Raw genomic sequence first — 25908 nt, forward strand, 5'->3', positions numbered from 1 at the left:
ACGACGGACCATTCCAGCATCGGTTGACCTCTCTCACGAACTATAATCGAACCTTCTTCGTAAAGAGTGTGGGGGTGCGTTTTTCCGGTGCCTTTCCGGTGCTTTTCCAGCACTTTTCCCGGTACGGTGAAGGGGCTGTCCGACCGACGCTCCCCGACCCATGTCCGTCCGTTCCGGTTTCCGGTACGGGGTTTTGCGGAAATCAGGTGGGAGAAAATTGAGCGCAAAAGCGTGTTGGGAAAACCGTTGCTCTGGTCTTGGTTTTTTGGTGTGTGTAGCTTTTTCGGGCACCGCATCCCACACATCCGACACATGTACGGCTGCATAAACTGTAGCGGTTCCTTTGCAAAACGTCGACAGGCCAAACTTTGACAGACAGCTAGCATTGGGGTTCGGGTTTTTGGTTCGGTTTTGATCCCGTATGCCAGAGGGAACGTCGAGCATGTGCCTGCTGCCTTATTGGGATATGCGTCGCTGTTTTTGCCGGCCAAGATGAATGTTTTCTTTCCCGTTTCCCCCTTTTTTGGTACCATTGGATACCGCATCCATTGCTTCTTGCCCGTTCCGAAGGCTTTTAGATTTCAACAGGGTTATCTCTCTTCCAGTTCCCCTGCTGTACTAGCCCGCTGCCCACGGGAGGTAGCGTTAGTTAGTGCTATTTGTTTGCCTTTCGACTTCGGCCACACATCAGCAAAACGTGGCCCGTGTGTTTGGTACACACACACTTTACCACGCTCCGTGATAGACGATCCCATGTCTTGGTGGCTCTTTTCAGCCTCGGCCTAATCTATTTTCCAGCTACTTTCGATGCCGAACTCCAACCGAAACACACGCCTGCACCAAAAAAAAAGAAAACGAAAGCTCTACTTCACCATCAATCATAATTCTGTTCTGGCTCCGGTGTTGTTTATGCGAAGCAGGTCACTTCCGAACGGGGAGTCAGGTCCGAGGCTTCATCAAACAGATATCCAACGAAGTTGCTACAGCTGCTTCGGTCCATTACCTCACCTCGTCTCTTCTCGAACTGCAGGAAGGCAGGAAAAGCATTATTTCACTCCATATGTCGATACGATTTTGGGCAGGCCTGCCGTTTATCCATTCCACCCGCGGGACCGATCCTTGGCCGAACTTTGGATTGCCACTTGATCCTGCCGTCGTGCTGATGGTGGTAATCGTATCAGCAACAGGAGTCGAACGTTTGGATCCTTGGAGGAGATGCGATACTTGGAATACATTAATTCCATTCTACCCGTCAGCTGCATGGTGTTTGTTCCGCTGGATGCTTGGAAAAGCCAAACCCCGGACAAGAGGTCGAAGGTGGTATAATGTGGTCAACCAGCAGCTTCGTGCTGTTGCCAGGCTACATATGGCACCATCGTTGATGAGCTCGTGAATTATGATGGGTTCGATGGGGGTTCGGAAGAATAATAAACCACAAACCAAACCAGGCAAGACAGCTGGATGGATTGCGATTAACCTGTATCAATCATAAGCTATCGAGGGGTTTTCAGCCGTTTAGTCTTTGAATGATTCTGCGGGAGGACAAAGTCTTTGCGGTGCGTACAGGAACCAAATCACGTACAATTGCTACATGATTCGGTTTTTGGCTAAAGCATGACCGATGACACATGCAACACTAATCCAGTTTTTCGTCATACCCGCCCAGATGGCAATGGCAGTTGGAAAAATCGGCTGTTTACGGTTCATTTCCGGCACGTTTCGATAAAACCGTTGTTTGGGATTCAAATAATTTCTTCATCACACCGTCCCAAGGTATGATTGATGACCGATATGTTCGATAATGTTTCAACATACAATTGATGATTCTGAAATCGTCCGGAGTGCTTAATAATGTTGAACACTCGTACATAGTGTTAACTAAAAGTTAAATAAATCACACCTTACTGTTCGTAATTTTGCGTGATAATGCTCAGAAAGCAATTTATTTATTTATTTATTTATTTATTTATTTAAAGGGTGTCCCCGAAAGTATAAGCACAATTTCTAAATGACGTAACTAGCAAACAGATGACGTAAAACAGCTGATTCTTGATATGCTTGATTGTTTACATTCAGAGCTACTAGCTAGTGCATTAAAACTATTTTTTTCAATAGCGTCTGTTAAAAGGCGAGGCATTTCCGTCGAAAAGCGCAAAAGCATTCTGCACAAATGGTGCTCGAGTGTTAACATTTCGCTAATTCAATTAGCGAAATAGGAAGGTTTGAGTATCGGAGCCGTACGAACCGCCATCCAAAAGGTTTCGGGAGGAGTCCAGCTTCGAGGATGCGCCGAAAAGTGGCCAAAATCCTGGTCCTGTCGATCAGCGGTTGGACCGGGATATAGCAAAAGCGTTCAAGCAAAGAAAGGAAAGTTCCATTCGCGATGTGGCTCAAAAATTGGGCATATCGAACAGTAACATCCAACGTGCCAAGGCAAGATTGAATTTAAAAACGTTTAAGAAACGAAAGAAACCGAAACGGAGTACAAAACAGGTCGCATGCGTTAAATATCGGGCTCGGAAGCTGTACGAGTTGTAAAGACTGGAAGAAAGTGTCGAAAATCGTTCGGGACAAGTCTGTGCTAAACCTGATGGGAGGCGTCCGATCAAAAGTGCGATCATTGGTATACGATTACATTTTTTTTTTTTGGAAAATAGTACAGAACACTCCACCAATTCTATTTATTAAATAAACATTAAGTTTCGGGAACAGGTTTTTTTTGTCTAACTTTTAAATCGTGCTTATACTTTCGGGGGCACCCTTTATTCAAGTTTTCATACTGAATTTTCAGTAACAGTTTTTCCAATTTACATCTAGCTTCAGATTATTTCCCACAATTGATTAGAACAACTTTTCAACCAACCATGGATGGGTGGGAATCCTGATTGTAACCAATTCAGACCATCAACCCACCTCTGCCGCCAACCAAGTGGAAAAATAGTGAAGAAATCCGATTCAAACTCTAAATTCAAAGTACACTTTGACAGCGCCTTTCACCATTTTGGTATCTCAACCCAAATCCCCCCCCCCCCCCCCCCCCCCCTTCCACCATGCAAATGACCATGCTACTATAAAGTAGTGCCGGTTGCCAGCAAATCGCAACAATACGATACGGCTTTCCGACGGTGATGGCATCCATCATCAGCATCGGTAAGGTCCGCCCTTCGGCTTGTCAATATCAATGTGAATGACGAAAATCGGGCAAAATTCATTCATCCGATCAAAGCAAGCGCAACGTACGGGGGTTTTTCGGTAATGTTGCATTGTTGGGAAAATGAAGACGAGCAACCGGTGAGAATCGAATCAGAGCTTCACGGCCGGAACGGGGTTTGATTTGCTTGAACTCCAATTCCAATCCGTCCTTCTGCTCGGGGATACTCGACCTACCCGGTTATCGGCAGCAGGGCGCTTTTGAGGGGCGAGCTGAGGGATGGTGGGTGGCAAGCACGGCTAGTGGCAAACGAAATGTTATTGTAGCTCGCTGTTGAACGTACACTACCACTGATTTTGTCTGATTCCGTATGCAGCGTTCGTTGCCAGCCGGCAGCCAACTTCAGCGCCCACCCCCACCCCCAATTCGTGGGTAGGATTTGTTTGCTTTGATTGCAAATTGTTGTTATTTTGGCGCAAGTGAACCAAACTCAGTAAAAGCACACAAACATCCCTTCTTTTGCCCGTGCGGGAGGATATCCTTTTGCGAGGAGTTTGGTTGGTTCTTTTTTACTCCCCGCCCATATAAAAGATTGTTTCCGCTTCTTACCAGCTGGCTGCTGGTTCACCAGTGGCTCAAAGCTCATCTAACCTCAATGTAGCCCTCAGGAGTCGTTTAGCTGTGATGCGAATAAAGTGTGTGTGTTGGGCCAAGCATCGTACCAATCGTTTTCCCTTCGCTTTGCTGAAGTGGTTTGCGGACGGACTGCGTGCGAGCAGATTTCATCGCGACTCGGCACTAGCGGTTCGGTTGCACCGCATCTCGTTAGAATGTATCGGTGCACAATTGCATCCGTAACGTTGCATATCGTTAGCCAATTGCATCCGTGGCAAGGGATGGTGCCAGTGCCCGGAATGTGTTCAAAACACACCCAAAACTCGTCTTAAATTGGGTATCGTAAATTTGCTCCCAGTCGGAAGGTACGATGCCTGTCCTATACCTTTTTTTCCCCAGCGTGGCAGCGTGATTGAACAGATTGAAGAGCGTATTTTTCCGCTGAGACTTTGAACGAAACTTCGCTGCACGGGTAGGTTAGCGTGAGTTTTCTGGAAAAAAATGTTCGTGGTTTTGTTTGCTGCGCATTCAGCCGGGTGCACGCAATCACCGAAATGGTTTTCTTATTTTAATGCTGTGACTGATTGAATGCTGGTGCTTTGAACGACTGTTGAGCTTCAAGATGCCACCAAAGAGTGTTTTGGGGGTGTGTTTAAAAGAGAAACATGGTTTTAGTTTTATCTGTTACCTCCTGCTCAAATGCACCCTTTCGCAGAGGTGATGTACTGACAGGTGATCCCATTATTCATCCATAAACCATCCATAATTTAACCTTCTTCTCCATTTTTGGTGATGCACCCTGAAAATATTTTCAACTGTGCCATCGTTTCGGGCTTTTTGTTTTTAGTTTTTGTTTTATTTATTTTTTCCCAAATCGGTTACAACATTTAGTTCCGCGAGATACAGCACTCTTGCTTTTTAAACGTCTATTTCTATTTCATTATTTGAACCATCCGGGCCATTTCGGTTTAGCTTGATAATTACAGTTTAGTACGTTTTTTAACGATCTTTTGCATAAATTCTAACAACTAATATCTTAATCTTAAACTTAATCTACGCCTAACTCAACACACTAAAACTAGTTAAATTCATAAGGAAATATTTCGTATGATTTCATGTTCGGAATGAAATAACGCGTTTCTTGTACATTCTGTAATTTTAAGGACCAAGTCATCTAATGACATTATGCCGGTTGAACAATATAGATCTGTAAGTCTAGTCATAAATGGGGCATTTGTTAATATTCGAAGTACCTTATTTAAACATGATTATATTTCCTCTTTATGCATTCTAGCACACGATTTCCAAACTGTAATACCATATGTTACTGTTGGGATAAAGACTTGTTTGTAAATTATTATTCTATTCGTGCGAGAAAGAGGAGATCGACGATTAATAAGTGGATACAATATTTTTCTTAACGTGAGACATTTAAATTTGATGTTATTAGTGTGAGCTCTAAATATTAGTTTATGATCAAATGTTATACCAAGGTATTTTCCATCTTTTTTCCAATTTATTGCAGTTCCCGCGACTGTTATTTGAATATTGGGGTTTAAATATTGGGGTTTTTAGTTTTTATGGTACTATTATCGCTTGTGTTTTACTTTGATTTACAGCAATCTTCCATGTTGTCATCCAATTATGAATGGCATTAAGACAGCGTTGGGTGGTGTTGCGAAGCTGTGCCAAAGTTCTACCCTTAACTACTTTTTTTTGTTTTATAAAACAATACTTCAAAGTTTATTACCTTATTCGTATACATAAGCTTACATTATGGATTTCCTACTAATGCACCATGCCGTTGTTACCCTATCAGCTGTTTTAGCTCATCCTTTGAAACGTTCTGATTTAATTCATTATTGAAAACACACTGGTCGTATTTGCTAAAAATTGGCAATTAAGTAATTCGTTTTTTAAATTTCGTTTTCGTTTTTTTTTTAATTTTTAAATTAATTTAATTTCGTGATCTTTAATGATTTGGCAAAACTAGTTCCATGTTTTGTTTCTAATTTTACAATCCTTTAACTTGTGTTCAATACTTTCCACACATTTGCAATTTTCGCAGTTAGGATGCTGTACCATTTTATATTTAAATTTTAACTCCTGAGTGTACATTCTTTCATAAACCGACTTTTACAGAATACTTCTTTCGCTAGAACTAAGCTTATTATCATTGATGTTTTTTCCATATCTTGTGCCATTGCAATGTGGGCTGTTTTTGTATTATTTGTGGTATTGTAATTGTACTGTTGATGGATTTTTGGACTGCTTTTGTGCTTGAGTTTCTAATTAACTCATCTGCTAGATAAGCCATCTCAATTTTAATAGTTTTGATACACGGATTCTGTTGTGGAATGTCTGCTATGTATGGTGGATTTTGTATGTGATTTAATAATTTGCTACTGTATGGAACGTTTTCCATTTCTTTTAGTTGTCTATTCACTAGTAAGGCTTTGAGCTTTGAGCTAATTGGTGCAGAGCTATTCTGGGTCCACTTTTAGACCATATAAATGAACCTAGCTTAGATGTAATATTCGCTAAAAGTTTGTTGTTAATTGACATATATCTGGCTTGTTGCGGGAATCACTGGTAGATCGGCTGTATACAGGATATAGAGCAAGGGACCCAATATACTGCCCTGTGGTATCGTATCGGGCTTATTTTAACCCCATGTAGATAGTCTAGCTTGATAGTCCTGTCTGATCCTGTCATATGAAACCCAGCATCCTTTCACCTTTCTTGGGTCAAAAGTCAACATCCACTATAGCATCAATGTTGAAATAAGTGCCAACCGGTCTTTCGACAGCCTGAAGAAGCTTCTCCATTCTAAACGCCCGTTGTTACTGTTGATGCTGTGCATCGTATAGAACCTATACTCATATACGCTGTTGAGACATGGACCTTGTTCGAGACTGACCGTAAATATCTTTAAAGACGAAATCGGTTAGCAGTATTTTGGTTGTCCATTGTATTGAATGAAAAATAATACCTCCGTTAGTGGCTGCGTCCACACCGGACCACACAGTACAAAGCGCATTTTTAGATCATCCACATAGGAAATGGAGTATCGGTATATGAGTAGGAAAGTTCAAACTTCTGTTAGTATAACGATTATAATTCCTTTCCAAATTTGTTGATAAATTACCCGTCAGTTTTTGATCACCTTTGCCCTTTCACACAAAGTGCATTGCAGTTCTTTGTTCTAACAAATATTCAGTCATAGCAAAATGTTCTTGCTTCAACTACATCCTTAACATTCTTTCCACAACTGAATTAGAATGAAAGTGCAGGGAAATTTCATTCATTTGCAATGCTTTTTTGCAGTTCCGCATGTAGTATTTCATGGTTTCTGCTCCTGGTAGCTCGCTCTAACATTTCATCATCATTGCGAAGAACAGTTCCGTTAGACAGCAAGACGAACCGTGGTCCCCTCACACAGCATCATTACCGTAAACGAAAATGCAACGGTGTACAATGCATCCACCCTCCTGGCTCCGTTAGTGTGCCTTCTCGCCCCTTCTCGCCACCTTTCTCCTCCTGCACGCATGCGTTCCGCAGGTGGTACGGCACGAGAAAACATAAGGTTAGTTTAAGCACCCCATTTCCGGAGAGCCACACTACGAAACGACTGAATTAAGATCCGCACGTGAAGATCAAATACCGACTTTAAAAGGTTGCTGCACATACGCTTTTTATGCGCTCTACCGATGTGAAAACGACAGCCTCAATCCAGAGGGGTCCGCCCAGGCGTCCGGTTCCCAGGTATCGCAGCATAACTAAGCAAAAGAACGTGCATGCCGACAACATTTGCACCGGCAGGGGGAAGGATTCCTTTCCTGCACTTTCTCTACTCAACTCCAACAACACATTCCGCTTTTTGAGGATAAAATGGATGCTTAACGGTACGGTATGCTGGGGTGCTATTTTTGTTGGGTTTGTTCTTCTTCTTGGCCTCAAACCGTGGTCGGACCCAGAGTGTGTGCAGTACAACCAGAAGGAGTGTCAGAAGGTATCCCTAGGTCAGGTTAGATCGCTTGCCAGCAACGGGGTAGCAACTTTTCCCTCCAACCAAGAGGAAAACATTCCCCTGTCTGAAGCATCCGAATAAGTCGGGCACATAGAAATGCAGGTTAAACGGTGTACTCAAAGGTATCGCCTACCGCCTTTTTCCCCCTTTCCCTCCTTGCCAGGCACAAGGAAACCTTGTGAAAAGGCCAAATACTGTGACATTAAAGGGCATTCTACGTTGCGATGCTTAAACGACGAGCATGAAATTTCCACTCCGTTATGGATTGCGACGATGAATGGGAAACAGGGGCACCAGCATTACTCATCGGTATCCGTGATCCCGTAACGAGCGTTTGGTGGCAGTAGCATCGCCAAAATTGAAATTAATTTACAAAATAAATATCGTCAGTGTGTCTAATACTTCGTCGAAGCACACGGCATGCTCCTGCGGTACGGAGCCTGCTGAATTAAATGAATTTTTATTGCTATTCACGATACAATAGGCCTGCAGGGAGGTGTTTGCAATCCGACGATCGCAAGACTGCAGTGTCATTTATCATCACGCTATCACACACACACACACAATGAAAAACAAAACGAGGTTGCAACACACACACGTGGTTGCACTTTTCGATAGTTTCATTTCGGTTTTTGTTTTGTTTTGTGTTTTACTTATGCACCAAACTTTCTGCTGCAACTGTGAGTGAACCATGCAGACATGCAGACGAAACAATGCTGCAATTTCGATGCTTCCTACGATGATGATGATGATGATGTTGCAGGCTGCGAAAGAAAGCGCAAATGAAAAATTGGCGCTCGCTCCGGAAAGCGAGAAGTTACGTGAGCGATATAATTTGTTTAAAAAGCATTAATATTCCTGCACTTGCACACGGATGCATTCAATTTCTTTACTTTTCCCGGGAGTTTTTGTACTCCTACTGCTGCATCCAGAGCGAAACCGAAAGCCGTCCCGTGGCAAAATGTGTTCGGTGGACGGCTATTCCATTGCCGGATGAAAAGCTGGGAAAAGTTGCATGCGATAGTACCTGCACATAACACCACCAACAGAAAAAGAGGGAATTTGTAACGGGCAAAGCAAACAGCACTCTTTCGGTCATCTCAATTTGTTTCTGTCATTTGGAAATGCAAAAACCGGCTGTGACTCCGGCACTGTTGAATTTTGTGCTGACTACTGGTACGCTCGCCTCGCCTCCCGCTCTATTGTGCGCCGGCAGGAAAGTGTACGGACGATTGGAAAAGCGATGGCAACCGGCACTAGGATTCGTTTGGTTCAAAAACGGATGTGTTTCGTGTATAAAGTATGATAGATTGTTTATAATTTATTTTCCTGTTTGCTTTTTGTCCCTCTTTCTCTCTCTCCCCCTCACTTTTTTTCTATTTCTCTCGCTCTCTCTATCGTAACCTTTTTTTTCAGATACATTGTCCATAATCATGCTTCTGTTATACTTTTTTTCCCAGGTCACAGTAGTGTTTTTCCCATTTTCCGTGTCCTGTTGTATGCTTTGTCCAAACGATTTTAGTTGACCTTCCCAGCATGCTTACTCCTGTTTCAATCGGTCACTAATCCTACTACAGTGCGTAGCATAACTAAAAGGCCAATATAGTTTTGAGGTTAAATTACAATAATATATAATAATGGATGAATAATGCATAAAATAGACATTCTATGAAACCATATAGGTTTTGCATACTTTTACGCACAATTATGTTACATTTATTCAGATACATAATTGCTATGCTCAATTTGGCTATTGACATTTTTGCTGAGTTTTTTTTCTTCCTAAGCGTAATTTCGTGTCTGTTAATTTTTTGAACTTTTTCTTCTTTTTAACATCTCATATCTTAGAAACAAAATTGCTTTGCTCTCGACTGTGCACTCATTTTTACTCTTCAACGGCTGCGGAATTTACTGGTGGGAATTGTTTAGTTTCATTACCGTAATGCTGTAAATTATGCTAAATTTATTAAAACGATTATTATATTCGCGCTTAATCATTACAACTTTGTAGAATATCATTCCAATATCTATCTTATCACATTTTCCCTTCAATCTAAACAAAACCAATGATCTTATAGTTATGTTACGAACTGTAGTATGGCGTTCCATGGCATTGCATTGCATCGAAACAACTGAACCATGTTTCCTTCCGGGCTTTCATGTCGAACAATTCATGTTGCTCTTCACTTGAAATTAAGGTTTAATAGGAGTCAATGGAGAATTCTTTTTTTTTTTGTTTTGCTCTTCCCAACTCCCCACTATGTATGTGCTAAGTGGCTCACGTTAGAACCGATCCATTATTAGTTATCGTTACACAGCTTTTTCATGCACAATGTGTTGGGTTTTACTTGTTTGTGTTCCGTTTGTTCCGTGTCGATGCTGCAGCTGTTGCAACGACTTCAGTTGATTGAGCCATTGATCAGCCTTTGCTGTAAGTAACCATTGTTGGAGGTGAAAATTGCCCGTTGCCGTCCCCACATCTGCTGTAGTGGGGGAGATTTTTCCATTACGTACCACCATTGCGCGGGGTTTCGCATTCTACATCGCAATCGCAACGATTGATGAATGGCAGTGATTCCAATCGAACCTTTATTTGAAATGGCCACAGGACAACAATGGATAGAGGTCTTTTTCTTGCTCCAGTACCACGCACCGCTTGGCAGGATAAATTTCATTTATTTAATTGTCAATTTTTGTACATGGCCATTTTTTTAACATACTGTAATTAAACTTCTTTTGCGCAATCATTTTGACGGAATATTGTACGATCTAATAAATCATTCATACAATTCTCATTTCACGTAATATAATGTATGAGTACGCTTGTTCACATTCTCGTTATGGTATTGATAAAACTTTCCCCCAGCACGTGATGTATTTCGCTTCATCGCTTCAAGAATTTGTGCGCCACATTCTGCGCCAACATTTATTTCACTTGAACTCTTGAAGGGCGCAACATTTTGACTGCTTAATTTCGCACAAATTGTATGCAAATCATGTACACGTCTATTACCACCACATTTGAAGAGCGTAAGCGCTACGCGATAAGAATCAATCGCGTTACAATCAATAGCGCGCGTGGAATGCAGCCAAAAAGTGGAAAGTGCAAAAAAAAAACATGCCCGGAGGAAACATTATGCTGAAAATTTCGCAAAACATGAAAAGTATTTTTTAATTTACACTCATTCATGTTTCAGCAAACTCCTCTTCAGCTGCTTCCCTTCCCTGGGCTTCTAGTTTCCAAATTTCACGTGTGCAAAACTTGCTGCAAAATCGAACGCAAGTTCGCTTCATTTTTCCGAGCGGCTGTTATTTTATCGTTTCGAATATTCTCCTTAAGCATGGGCGCGCCCCGCACTCATACCCTCGGCCCCGGTTGCGGACCAAATGTGTTAGGGTTTTATCGTCCGCCTCACCCTGTCATGTTTCAGTCGTGAAAAAGTTTCTGCCGCTTTCATCCAATATCGAAAATCACTTTCACCTGTCCGTAGGCGGTGAAGGAACCAGCCGAGAACGGAGTATAAAATCAGACCGGAATTGGTTTCGCCGCTAAAAAACGTTCGCCGTCGTTCGCTCGGTTTAAACGATTCTTTTTATCAACGCTTGCAAAACGCAATCAGACTGTACAGGGAAGTGAAAAAAAATAATAAAAATAAAACAAATTCAAGACCGCAAGAAACCGTGGACTACTTTGTTTGCATATTTTCGATACAACCGTCGTTTCTCTCCTGCTCTTGCTCTGCCTGGTGGAATTTTATGCCCTTCCTACTGTGGGCCAATGCTGAGCTTATTTTCTTTTGCTCTGCAGCACGAAAATTTGCATACCATATTAAGTATTTCCAATATTGTGCAGTTGCAGAGGGGGGGTAGGTCGGCATAGGAAGATAAAACCCAACAGTCGAATAAACTTTTCATTCATGCCGGGAAGGGAGTCGCTCCTATCATTCGCCCTCAGTTAGAAAGGTATTATTTTCGATGCAATTGAAAATGTTTTTCGCTTCAAATGAAAATGAGAATACGTTTGAATAAACGGAGATGGCGAAATTTCTAGTTCATTATCCGCAAGACAGTCGAAAACAAAAAAAGGTAAAACTAATACCACCTACACCGATGCATCGCGCAACGTGGCCACGAGGTCACGTGGCAGCATGTTGTTCAAACGATCGTTTCAAATAATACATTATTACGTTACCATAAATCAACACCCGAGCGTACGATGCAGTGCCTTCCGGCCTGTGCTTCGGTTCCGGCCGTTCTGGAAGCGTCTTGCTTAAATCACTTCCTCTCACCCGGCCACCCGGCAACCACCTTTGGACCCGTTCCGAGGTGAAACTGGACGCATCGTCAGCAAGAGTGATGGCCACTAATAGGCACCTTCTGGCCGCTCTGGTCTGGTCTGGCAAAGCGCTTGGGCGAACACATTGACAAAACGATACCGCCATCGTATCGTCGCATTTTCGACCAACATTGTTTCTGACCGCACCACAAACATCACTATTATCATCCCATCCCACCTAACGGGCATCGGAAGTCGGGGGTCGGGTGTTAGGTGTTAGGGCCCTTTATCCTGCCGCTCCTGGATGGTAAAAGGTGTTTTGCACCACCACCGCCCCTAGAGCTGAGGTCGTAATTATGAAAATTAATAGCGCCAGTGAGACTAATATTCGGCTGAGCTATCGATTGTGTGGGAAGGGTGAACTTAGGCTGAAAATAGCAAAGTGAGAAAGCTGCCATTTCCGAGCATGATGTGGCCACAGTTGTGCACACTACACTACCGTCTGGCATCTACAATAAGTGGATTCGTAAGAACGGCCGAGCAAGGACACGTAATTACGCCAAAAACCTCAAGCAACGCATCGCCTACCGTAAGACAGGTGTATGTGTTTTGCGTTTGGGACCGTGAAGGTGTTACATGTACGTAACGCTCGTAGAATTGGACCACCTTGAACGGAAGTCGTCAGTGCGTCCGGTCGAATGTCTTTCGCACCGAAAATGCGTTGGATTATTCCACAAATCTTCTTACTAATCTCTTCTTCAACGCTGAATGGCCAGAATGACTAAATGTTTGCAATAACACATTTTGGCGAACAGTGTAATTTGAGCAAGGGTTTGTGTCAGGTTTGGTTGTAGCTGAGTGACGGCCCTCCAAGAGACCCCGACTCTGAGAGGTGATAATTGAATATAACTGGCCAATGCAAACATTACATTCTCATTTAAGACTTAGACGTGGTTTGACTACCTAATGGAAAAATGTACTCGAATAGGTTCTCGAACAATTCTCGCTACAGATTTTATGATCATTTGTTTGAGCAGACCTTTTTTTGGCCATGAGAAATTGCGTCATCGACTGGCGATGAGCTTACTCCTTCAAGTGTAACTTCGTTATTCAAAATTGATATCAAATATTCTTAAATCCTCAAACTTGCAACACAAAATATTAAATTTGTTAAAGCAATTGTACATAATATTGTCCCTTCAATGACAATATAATGTTCATCTTTTCATATAAATTGATACATAAAGTTCCAATCGTTTGTACCATTTGCTACAACAATGCTCTTCAATGTCGTTTTTCAACGTTTTTTTTTCCGTGATCCGTGATTTTGTATTCAGACCGGATTTACATTCCATTTGTGCTGTATCGATTGTATTCCGTTGCGTATAATCCTTCCTGCCTCGATGCGGCGAGCATTATCGCTCAATATTCATCAATAATCACTAGAAGCGATAGCCCATCGCATTAACTATACATTTATTGCACTTTCGGTAGGAAAAGTTGCCCATATCCGACAATGACAACCTGGCGCTTCCAAGAAGTAATGGTGAGGGACAGTCACGAAAGAATACGCTTCGGTTTGCTGTAGGAAAATCCTCTGGCCAAGCAGGAAGTTTGTTGTCTCTTATTCCAATCGATGGAATACAAAATTACACCCACTTGCTGTATCCCGTTTCACGTCGAACCAGGCGAGGGTTAGCAAAAATCGATCTATTCAAGTCCACATTATATTAGCTTATATGTCTTACTAATCATTCCATACCTCTACCCGGTCTGGGATATTTATGTCGTCGTGTTTTTTAACTCTACCTACTATATGCTTCACTGTCTTTTTCTCCACAGGATCCGGACGCATCGTATGATATTAACGGCAACGATTCGGACCCGATGCCACGCGATAACGGTGACAACAAGCATGGAACGCGCTGTGCTGGCGAGGTAGCGGCCGTCGCCTTCAACCAGTACTGTGGTGTTGGTGTGGCGTACAACGCAAGCATTGGTGGTAAGTAGAAAGTAATGATCATGCCCCATGCGAAACAAACCCCCATTTTGGTGGTGTAACAGGTAACGAATTAGTAGATGCCGTAAAGTTTGCATTTCATTTTGTGTGTTAAATTGAACGATAAACACAGCCTAATGAAAGCATGTCGACGCTGTGCCATGGGCATCCTTTTTTTTTTGGTGCCATTTTATTCCGTTTTGTTTGGAGAAAATAAATGTCCATTATGGAGATTTTTTATTTGCAGGGTTTACTTTACCAAAAAGCAATGGCGTTTTTTTAAAGCGCTTGTGTGTGTTTATATGGCGTTTTTCACCTATCGGTTGATCACGTTACCACTTTCCCACATAAAATGCAGCCCTCAGCAACTGGGAAAGCTTACGTGTAGTATTTTAAAGCTTTTGTTCCTGTTGGAAACTTAATATTTTAATAACACATGACACGGCTCGTAAAACAGGACAGTACAGTAAAAGGGAGAAAATGGAAAAAGGAAAAAAGGGATACAGCTGTCAATTAATGTTTCAAAATCGTTCTCAACCTGCTGCAACTATTAACACTACAAGCAGTGCACCGTTGCACATCCATCACGGGTGCGATTAATCTTTGTACATTTTTGCCACGCTTTGCTTCGACACTTTATGGCACAGTTTTTTTCTTTTATATAACAACGGCGATCGATCATTGCATAGCGCGAGAGCACATACACTGAATCTCACTCAGTGGGTCTCGAATTGTACCGCTGAAGTAGAAAAGTTTACAGTAACATGCTGTGGAATACAAATTTTGTCCATTCATCATGCACGATCGCCCCAGCAAGAATCGCATCGCACATCTAATCGTCCAATAACGATGAATGATTAACTGGGGGATGGTCCAAGTTTTGACGAAGGTAGATAATAAAGTTTTGCCACGTATGTTGTATTGTATAAACAGCTCAGTTGGGATAAAATGTAGGTAAAAATGTGAACAAGATACATATTAAGAAAGAGGATCTTTTTTATGTGCTGTGTCCCATTTTCCCTCCCCGTACTCATCCATCATTGATCAAGGAATTCGGTACATGGAAAGCATGCCCTTATCGAGGAAAGTTATGTGCTACCTATAAACGTAAAAATTGTGCTGCCTATATTTTGCTATTGTTGTTGAGCGAAGCATTCCACCACACTGGCAGAGCGTTACCATTCCATTCTTCACCTAAGCATAGAAAACATCGCAGTAATAGGCATTTTGATTAAATATTTTGCAGTTGCTTCGTACGAACGAAGTACATTTTATGGCGTGTACGGGGTTTTTTTTTTTTGCTACACATGTCTGCCACACCCAAACCATTCGAAATGGAGCTGGCACACCAGACTCGGAACACACATGCACACCATTTTTCTCCATTTCCTCCGACGACGTGTCACGAGCGGTTGTAATAAAAATTTGATGAAATGTTCACGCAATCGTATTGGCGCGCATCGGAAGGAAAGGGCGCGTTACAGGACGCGAACGAAACTCATTTCTCTCCATTATCAATTTCGTTCATTTAACCCGAAGAATGTTTGCTGCTGGGGTCCGGTCAAAACGATTTATCAAACTCCTAAGATCAGATTACTGTTAAGCAGCTGGAACAAATGGGTGTCCCAATTCGTGTACTACCTGTGGGCAGTTGGAGTCGGGTTTTTTTTCTTTTGCTTTCTTTTTTCGGTATATCCCCCAAAAACGCACTGTTTTCGAGTATGTTTTTTTTTCGGCCGAGCAAGGACGGACGATTGTGCCTTGTTAGGATTATTCCCCCGGTAAATCGACCGTATCAATCACTATTGATCAATTTTAAATGGATTTGATTGGATTTCCTTTTGCCACGGTATATTTGGGGCGGGTTTGATTATCTTTCCTTTTGCGTCTGCGTCCTTGTATGTGTATTCTGTCCTTGCAAGAGAGGAAAAAAAGCTTCAAGAGAAAACAGAGTGGTCCTTACTGTGGTCATGGAAATAATGCGCGAAGAAATTAAATTTAGCACGCTACCAGATGAATCCCGTCTGCAGCAATAATTGTTCGAGTGCATTTGTACTAACAGGTGGGCTGAGAATTGTTTGGCCTAGGACAGTAACACATTTTGTTTTTCAAAATTATTTCTTTTATTTAACGTACATCCCTTCAAGGGTGTTACACCGATTATAGCCGGTTTTCAATTTTTGGTTAATATTTTTGTAGTAGCATTTGTCATTTTCCTCAAAAAAGGCCTTTGTTTCGGCGATCACCGCTTCTTCCGGCGAAAATTTCTTCTCAGATGACATCCTTTTGCGATCTGAGAAATGGAGTTAGTCACTGGGAGCCAGATCTACGAAATTCAGTGGGTGGCGAAGCATTTCGTGGCCTAATTCATGCATTTTTGCCATTGTTTTCACTGATTTGTGGCACGGTGCGTTGTCTTGATGAAACAAAACCTTTTTTTTCTTCAAATGTGACCGGTTTTTGGCGATTTCGTCCTCCCAAGTATAACTCATAACTTGATATAGTAGTCGCAATTAATGGTCTTTTCTTTCTCAAAATAATTGATGAAGATTATTACTTGCGAATCCCAAAAAATTGACGCCATAACCTTGCCAGCTGATTGCAGCGTTTTTCCCCGGTTTGGAGCAGGTTCATCGTGTCCAGTCCACTCGGATGACTGTCTATTGGACTTTGGAGTGAAGTGGAGAAGGCAAGACTCATCCATGGTAACAAATTGACGCAAAAACTCGGATTTATTTCGCTCAAACAGCTCCAAACACTGCTCCGAATCATCAACTCGTTGTTGGTTTTGGTCAAATGTGAACTCACACGGTAGCTATTTTGCACAGAGCTTTCTCATAGCCAAATACTCGTGAACGATATGTCCAACGCGTTCCTTAGACATCTTTAGGGTGTCAGCTATCTCGATAAACTTCACATTACGGTTGCTTTTAATAGTTTTGTGGAATGTTTTCTTCTGTAACCACCTCTTTTGAGCGTCCACTGTGTTCACCGTCCTAAGGGCTCATTTCACCACATTTAAATTTAGCATATCAATACTTGATGGTTGATTTTGGTGGAGCAGTGTCCAAAGACTCTTCATCAAGCCTATTTTTAGCTTCGATTGTATTTTTTCCCTTCAAAAACCAATATTTTATCAGCACGCGAAATTCCTTCTATTCCATGATTACTCAAAACACAAAAGTTGCGTCACACAAAATGCTCTAGCTCATTAGGTTGTGGCCCGAGTGCTGTCAAATTTGGACAGAATTCGTTTGAAGGTTGGTACAAACGAAATATGATATGGATATAAATCTACTACCGCGATCTATGTGTTAGGCCAAACAATTATCAGCCGACCTGTTATTTAAAATAAATATTTTTTGTTTCCAAATGCTTTACAAACTTCTAGAAAAACTTCTTAAACACCTTCTCTAAAGGAAAACTAGCTTTCAAAACCATTGCATAAAAACGAACCTTAAACAGAAGGTAAACAAATTGTTTAAACAACATCGATCGAACGTAAACACCCTGCTACGAAATTCCTATCACGAGAAGATTACATATTTTATGGTATCACATTTTTCTTCTGCACCTCGCATATTTTCACCCACATTCGGGTGCGTCGCGTAATATTTCTTCCAATTTGTTCGACGTCCCGCTGGTCGGTTGTCTACCGGATCGGATCCGGGCGCTTCTTTCTTTCTTCCCCTTTGCATTCAGCACAGCGCTATTTGCTATCGCGTTTGCATACATCTTGCGTGCGTCGACAACCGTATCGGTTTGCTCACCAATGGCAGATCACACTGCCACCTCTTATCACCTTGCTTATCCTTTGTCGAGGTGCAAAAATATGTAACCCCTGTGTACGGCACCAAGCAACGCAGTGGAGTTTAGTTTGCTCTTGTGCTGGAAAGGTTTCCATACAGATGCCTCGAATTTCTCGTGGGACAGAAAGCAAAAAGTATGTCATAACTCGTAAGCGAATTTATTTTTATCTCTTCATTGGCTTGTAGGTGGGAATTTTGTTTTTTTTTGTTCGAACATGATCTACTTAGGTTAGGGCGTACGTTTTTTTTTCCCTAGGAAAAGTAACACAAGACGTCATTCGGTAGAATTCGCTCGTAAAACGTTTGGCGTACCAAGTGCGTACAGACGTTTGTAGAGTACGAAACTAATATGTCTTATCAAATTGTGTGTATCGTTTTTTTTTTCAATTCGATCCAGGTGTACGCATGTTGGACGGTACGGTAAACGATGCGGTAGAGGCGAAAGCACTCGGTTTGAACCCGGACCACATCGACATCTACAGTGCCTCTTGGGGCCCGGAAGACGACGGTTCAACGGTGGATGGGCCGGGACCGTTGGCACGACGTGCGTTCATCTTTGGCGTCACCAGCGGCCGACAGGGTAAGGGGTCGATATTCATCTGGGCCTCCGGTAACGGTGGCCGTTACACCGACAGCTGCAACTGCGACGGTTACACCAACTCCATCTTCACCCTCTCAATCTCCAGCGCCACGCAGGGCGGGTAAGTCCATTAGCTACGTCAAACCTTTATTCAGTTCTGACGCTCTTGCTTTCGTTTCGTGCAGCTATAAACCGTGGTATCTGGAGGAATGTTCGTCTACGCTAGCAACCACGTACAGTTCAGGTACGCCCGGGCATGACAAGAGTGTTGCCACCGTCGATATGGATGGATCGTTGCGTCCCGATCGGATCTGCACGGTAGAACACACGGGAACTTCGGCCTCAGCACCGTTGGCCGCCGGTATAGCCGCACTCGCACTGGAAGCCAACCCGTCGCTAACCTGGCGTGACATGCAGTACCTCGTCGTGCTGACGTCCCGCTCCGATCCGCTCGAGAAGGAACCGGGTTGGATACTGAACGGTGTAAAGCGCAAGGTAAGCCACAAATTTGGCTACGGCTTGATGGATGCGGGAGCGATGGTAAGTCTGGCCGAGCAGTGGACCGCCGTACCGTCGCAGCACATCTGCAAATCGCGTGAGATCAACGAAGATCGTCCGATCGAGGTGTCCGTCGGCTACACGCTCCAAACGCACATGGATGTGAATGGGTGTGCCGGTACGGTGAATGAGGTCCGCTATCTGGAGCATGTCCAGTGTAAGATCACACTGCGATTTTTCCCACGGGGTAACCTACGCATCCTGCTCACCTCGCCGATGGGTACGACCTCCACGCTACTGTTCGAGAGACCGCGTGACATTACGAAATCCAACTTTGACGATTGGCCGTTCCTGAGCGTACATTTCTGGGGTGAACGGGCTGAAGGCCGCTGGACGCTCCAGATCCTGAACGGAGGGCCGCGCCGTGTCAGCCAGCCGGGCATTCTGTCCAAATGGCAGCTCATCTTCTACGGCACCCAAACTAACCCGATTCGGTTGAAGTCAGAGGGTACGCGCACCGGAGCGGCCGGTTACTCCGGTTTGAATCCGTTTGTGTTTCCCACCGAAACGGACATCAACCAGCAGGCGGGTTCGCTTGGTGGAGCCGGTGCCGCCTACTATCAGTCCGATCTGTACAACAACTTCATGAACTATCCGAACCTGTTCAGTGCGGCCGGAAGTGGAATCGACAAGACGGTGGCCACACTGAACGGGCACAACATTCCGACGGCACAGCGGGAGAACGTGATGGCCGATTCGAACAACAAGCTGGTGGTGTTGCACGATTGTGACCCCGAGTGTGATCAGCAGGGATGCTACGGCAAGGGCCCAACGCAGTGCGTTGCCTGTAAACATTATCGATTGGACAAGTATGTGGACGCGCATCGCAGTGGGGTGAATAGAACTGGGGTGTAACTGATATCTCTTCATTCGCACACGTTTCAGCACCTGCGTTAGTCGGTGTCCCCCAAGAAGCTTCCCGAACCAGGGAGGTGTCTGCTGGCCCTGCCACGAGTCGTGTGAAACGTGTGCCGGCGCCGGCCAGGACAGCTGTTTGACGTGCGCCCCGGCCCATCTGTACGTTACCGACCTGGCCGTCTGCCTGCAGGTCTGCCCGGAGGGATACTACGAGAGTAAGTATGCGCTGTAGAATGGCAAAGTTGTTTTTTGGTTTTGTTTCACGGGAAGGCAGCATATCTAACCTCCTCGCTATATACGGCACAGATTTTATTACTAACTTCATTTCTGCTCCCTCCTAAGTGTCAAAAACGATGCTATACAAACGCATACCGACCGTAGCGTACGAGATACGCTCAGCGTTACTGAAGTGGCGTTAAGCGCTCTGACCGCTGTGGTTGGCTGCGATAACATAAAACACAGAACACACCGATTCTGTTGCCTTCGGCCGTCGGCGTCTCGCTATATCTCGTGGCGGCGAGTGTATGAATTTAATCCGTACTTTGTGCCCACAATATCTTGCCTCTTTCCGATTTCGGAACGCAAAAGCACGGACGTGGCTTCCATGCCATTCGTTTCAGCCCAACGGGCGGGAAATGCAGCCGCAAGGGAAAGAATGCCTCCCGCCGTTTGCCTGGAACGTGATTGGATGGTGTGGTTGGTGTGTTTGGTTCGGTATCGTCGGTGCGTCAACTGGAGGTTTTGTGAGGTGGGCGAGCCACCGACGGCATTACAACCAAGTTCGTTTGTCGCTGGGAAATTGTAATTTCACTCTCCCCCACCGTGTACTCTCACCGATGTCACAGTGCCGAACCATCGGCAACAGGACGATGATGATCACTCGGATGAGCACTGCTGTAATTTGTTTTAATTATGTTTGTTTGTCATTTATAATTATTAATTTTAATGCCGACCGGGGGCACAACGTATTCCGTACCGTTTTGTACGGGGACACGGGAAAATACGTGTCTGGCGTGGGCGGTTCTGTTTTGTTTGTTCGCGCAGTTCGCGTGTTTGACTTCGGGTCTGCTTGCTTTGTATTCCACAATGTTTGCCGAATTGCCGAATGTGTGTACCTCCCTGTGGCGTTATTTGTTAAAATTTTTCACATTCATTATGGCACCATTCAGCAGCTGGTGTTTCGGTATGCGATGTAGCTGAACGCTTAATAGCCGGTTAAGACGTTTTCGCAATACACGACGCGCAAAGACGTCGACATGAATGTTGGTGTGGTTCTGCCAAAGAGGCTATGCCTGTGAACGTAAACATGTGGGAAATTGTTGCATTCATATTGAGAAAGAACGGCTTTAAAGTTTAGAATCCAATTTAATTAGCATCAAACAAATTAATTATACATTATATTCCACTAAAACTAAACTAAAAAAATCGATTTTGTTTTATCACCTACATTGTTTTATGCTACTATAGCCCCTTGGGCAATATTTATTACTTAACTTTAATGCTGAAACAAACGTTTAGTACTGGTCTGGTAATGCACAGATCCTCTTGTACACCTTCAGCGAGCGTTTGTTTGCTAATTTGTGGTTGTAAACTACAAGACATTTGCATGGTGGAAACAGCAACCCAACAGCCCAGTACCAGCAACCTGACAAATGTGTGATAATGACAGCGAAGGAAATTGGGCTGCGAAAAGTTGCCTTTGATCTTCCATTTAAACCACTCCCCTCACGATGCCGGACCAGAAAACGAAGGTAGCCGCGAGGTTCGAGCGAGAAAATCCGAGACCGGTAATCGGCGTCCTTACGAATGTGCAAGCGAATGTGTTTGTGGCACAACGCAAATTCAATTATCTCCAGACTAATCGGTTTGGAGGGAGAAAGTTGCTGTGGGCAGGAACGAAAAAGGAACCCACATCCGAAAGAATGTGATTGTGCAGATTAAGTGCATGCGAGCACAAAATGCCCATACTACAGGCAGACAGCAATTGCCGCACTGGTCGATATCGTACCATTGCGAAAAACAGTTCCCACACGCTTGTTTGATGGAAACTACCCACCAGCAAAGATGCTGATGTTTGCATAATTTCACAAGAAAAACACATTCACTTGTGGGTTTGGGGATATTTCTAAACTCAGCTTGTTGGCGATTGACCACCGCACCACCGCTGCGCATGGTGGTGCTCAAGGACAAGCCGGTCATTTACTTTAATTTAATTGTGTTTACTTTAACTCGGCCCGTTCACTGGCCCTTCTTGCCTAGTCCTAGTTCTTGCGTCGCTGTATGTAGGCCTGCATTGGGTCATCTTATACCGATGATACGGAGCAAACGATTTTGTTAAGCATAGCTAACCGATTTTTTTTTCTTCCCTCACTCTTCCCTCCCTGCTGCAGATTACGATAATCGAACATGTGTGCCGTGTGAAGCAAACTGTGCCTCCTGCCAGGATCGGCCCGATTACTGTACAAGCTGTGATCATCATTTAGTTATGCATGAGCACCGCTGTTATGCCGCCTGCCCGAAGAACACTTACGAAACGGAGGATTACAAGTAAGTATACAGTAGTTCCCAAGTTCTAGTATTTCACCTTTGCACTTACCACCGTAGGTTTCGCTGTTGTTCACGTCGGCGGGTGACAAAGTTGCGAAAGAAGCGACTGGATGTGTTTATTCCTCGCTCAAGTATAGGCTTGGTACAAAACCCCTTGGTAGCTTGCTCCAAATATGCGGCGAGGAGAGAGTTCCTAGCTTGTGTGTTCCGAGGAACACGTGGAACAGGGCGAACCCTGTGACTATGATAATATTAGCGGTAAAACTCGTCTATCTCCGTGTGGTGTGTTCGGTACACCGAAAGAGAATGTATAATCCCCATAAGTCCATGCCACACTTCTAACATGTGTACGTACCACCCCGGGGTGTACGCTGTGCAAAGAACTATTCCGGCGTACGGGAAAGAGTCAGAGTACCATTAGCATCTTTAATACAGTAGTATTATTTTAGGACATTCACATGCTTGACCGAGTGGTTTCAAGTGTTTCGACCACCTGGCCAGGCCCACACTGTGCGTGGCCTGCTGTGAGTGTGAACTAGTGAAGTGAAATGTCTTTATCTGAGTGTAAACAAAAATTTGCTACACATAGGGGCGCCCCCTAGCAAATGGTGCAAATGTTCGTCACATGAAAGCGACCATCGTACTGATGGCAGAACGCCACAGAACCAGCATCACCAGGAACCAATCCAATATAATCCTCTTCACGTAACAGGGTGCCCGTTTTGTGAACCCATTGCCATCGTTCTATCGAGTCGACAAAGTCTATCGAACAACAAATTCGCTTCCAATTCCCTCCGTCCGAACCGTTTTGGCCTTTGCCAAGCCCTTGGCTTATCATCTCATGCCCTCCAATGACACACACACAAAGTAATCTGCAGGTATTCAATTGCCACCACCATTGGGTAGCCTGTGTCTTAACTTCTCGGCTGCGGTAAAATCGAATCCCATTCCCTATTGATTATATGCTCCCTCCAAGCACCGGACAAAGCAACATCTTCCCGTCCGGTTTGGCGTTGGTGTTTAACTTCTTGTAAACAAACGGTAACAGGTTGTCCATTCTCCTCGACCGTATCGTTTTGCCCGCGTGGAAAGTGGACAAGGAAAGATCATTCTTATAAATTTGCACACACTTACCGTGGTGTGGTGTTGGCCTGGTGCTGACAGTTGTCGATCTGCATTGCAATCGTCCCTCGAAGGACAGCGCTCCTGAAGACGGTCGTTTCAGCCACCGCTGCTTTCTGGCCGGTTGTGGCAGGTGACCACCGACGTCGTCGTATCGTCATACCGTGCAAATTGAAAACAAGATAAGCAATCATTTAATATTCCATTGAAGAGATGTCCATGGACACAAAACGTTTGTTCGTTGTGTCAGGTTCGCATTCGCTCCCATTTCTTTATCGTTCTGCCATTTTGCAGGAAAGGGAAACAGAAAATGGACGCAGCTTGCTACAACTGTGTATCGCACACGTTGACACACGTTGAATTAGCAGTAGCCCAGCAAAGACCCGGCACTCGAATCGAAAATTTGCTTTTGATGAAATTTTTGTTGCCCCCTTTGCTGTTTCTTTTCCCCGCAGTGTGAGAGTAGAAAGCTTTGAAAGCGTCACGAACGTCGTTGGGCGGGATGCTTCTTCCCGCAAAACCATTGTGCCGTCGATTCGGTTTCGGTACAGCAACAAAAAAGTCGGTTATTTTATGAATAAAATTTTATTACATCGTTCCCCTCGGAGGAAAGTGAGCAAACGTGACGAAACTCACAGACAGGTTCCCATACGCACACACGCCCCGCGTGGGTGTCGTCCCGTGTAACGAGTATGTGTATTTTTGGCACCTCATTTCACACTCCGTCCCGGTACCCGTTGCGGGCACAATTCTGTTTTTAAAGTGACGATTGTAAAAATAATGCTTATGCTGCACAATAAACGGTGTGTGGGTTTTATGTTAACGCTTCCCATTCCGTAACGATCCCGCTGGAGCCGAAGGGCGAACAACCGATATCCGGCGCCGATGTACCAAAAATTGGATCGATTGTTTCGATTGTTTGCGGAAAATGCGGAACACGAATTTAGAATCCTTTGTTTTTTCCCTTCTGTTTGGCATTTTTGTTTTTAATTCTTGAACCTTTTTCGCACGGCTTTAATCGTCTGGGAGGAATGGGAAAATCCGGGCAAGGCAGACGCTAGGAGCATGATGGATTAGCTGTGCAGATTTCCATCCAATGCATTTGTGATGAGGTTCGAGCGTGTTCGACCGGCAAAAGATAACAAAAAAAGGTAAACTCTCATCAAGCATAATTGATTAGCTGTCGGGTTTCAAGGTGGTGAACATAATAAAAAAAACAAACAAACAAACCCCCCTTACACACGCACCCACTAACAGTTACCGAGAGTCGGATCCGGGACTAAAATCTGATTCTAAAAGCAAGAAGCAGGAAAAAATATGCGCCAACACAAAATTAATTTAAATTCCATAACCACTCCGGTACCTAATCCTGTCCGGCATCGGATTACGTACTGTTTGTGTGTGTTTCAACATCCGGAGCGAGGTGTTGCGTAGGGGTGAGTGAGAGTTTTTTTGTTTGTAGATCACTTCGCTTGGAAATTCGCTCCAGATGAAGATTTGCGTAATTTTACGGATGGGTCCAAAATTTACTTGCGGTAGCTGTACGGCATGTATAAAAAAAAGGGCTTACATTAAACTATTGGAAGCAAATCTTGCATCATCCAGTGTGTCCTTTGTGTGTCCTCTTGCAGCAAAAAAAAAACAGTAAAGCCAATGCCCCTCACGTCCCCGGGCAGCGATGAAAAGAAACTGCTCCGGTGCTGGTTTTGCTAACACTGAACGCTCCATGCCCCATTTCGGCTCGTTTGACCTGGTGCGCCAAAGTGAGTGTGCCATTTTGCTGCCAATTTTCGATTATGATCCCGTTGGCGTAATTCTATTGATTTCCATTTTTCCAATTCCGGGCCTCTTCTAGCGCCGGTACGGTGGCGCATCTGAGAGTAGCGGATTATTTCCGTTTCGGATATTCCTTTATTATGTGCTCGATTGAACCCATCATAATTTGTTCCTACCGGAGTGTTGGGTCGCGGATTCCGGAATGCATTGACAGACGAATATCGTTATCGTGGTGCGATGTGGTACCGTTTCCGTTCGCTGCTGTTTATTACGATCGGGGAACGAAGATACGGATACGGGAAGTGAAGAAGATGTAAAGAATGAAATGCTTTTTTTTCTTCTACAGATAGTAAAGCAACCGTTTACAGTTTCCAGCGTTGAGAAGTTGTTTGCTTTTGTGCGGATATTTCTCTTTTTTTAATTCAGTATGTAAAAAATACTTCCCTTTGACAGTTGTCAGCAAACTATTGGCGATTTGATGGAAAGGTCCGTGAAAACGGGAGCGCGCCGACTGCCAACACTGCTTGACACCGTGCCAATATCTGATCTGACTTGCCGGATATTGAATACATTCGTCCTTATTCGCG

The 25908-nt window shown here is 43.9% G+C and overlaps 1 protein-coding gene across 1 annotated transcript in view; it reads left to right on the forward strand.

The window, feature by feature from the left end:
* LOC128304751 (furin-like protease 2) overlaps nucleotides 1-25908 on the forward strand; it is a 203896-nt gene that overhangs the window by 162226 nt on the left and 15762 nt on the right. Inside the window, exons 6-10 of the mRNA XM_053041984.1 lie at nucleotides 13915-14074; nucleotides 18278-18581; nucleotides 18646-19827; nucleotides 19904-20091; nucleotides 22267-22423. Coding sequence (XP_052897944.1) covers nucleotides 13915-14074; nucleotides 18278-18581; nucleotides 18646-19827; nucleotides 19904-20091; nucleotides 22267-22423 — 1991 coding nt within the window. The remainder of the gene's footprint in view (nucleotides 1-13914; nucleotides 14075-18277; nucleotides 18582-18645; nucleotides 19828-19903; nucleotides 20092-22266; nucleotides 22424-25908) is intronic.

This window comes from Anopheles moucheti, chromosome 2 (genome assembly GCF_943734755.1).
Source record: "Anopheles moucheti chromosome 2, idAnoMoucSN_F20_07, whole genome shotgun sequence".
Lineage (NCBI taxonomy): Eukaryota > Metazoa > Arthropoda > Insecta > Diptera > Culicidae > Anopheles > Anopheles moucheti.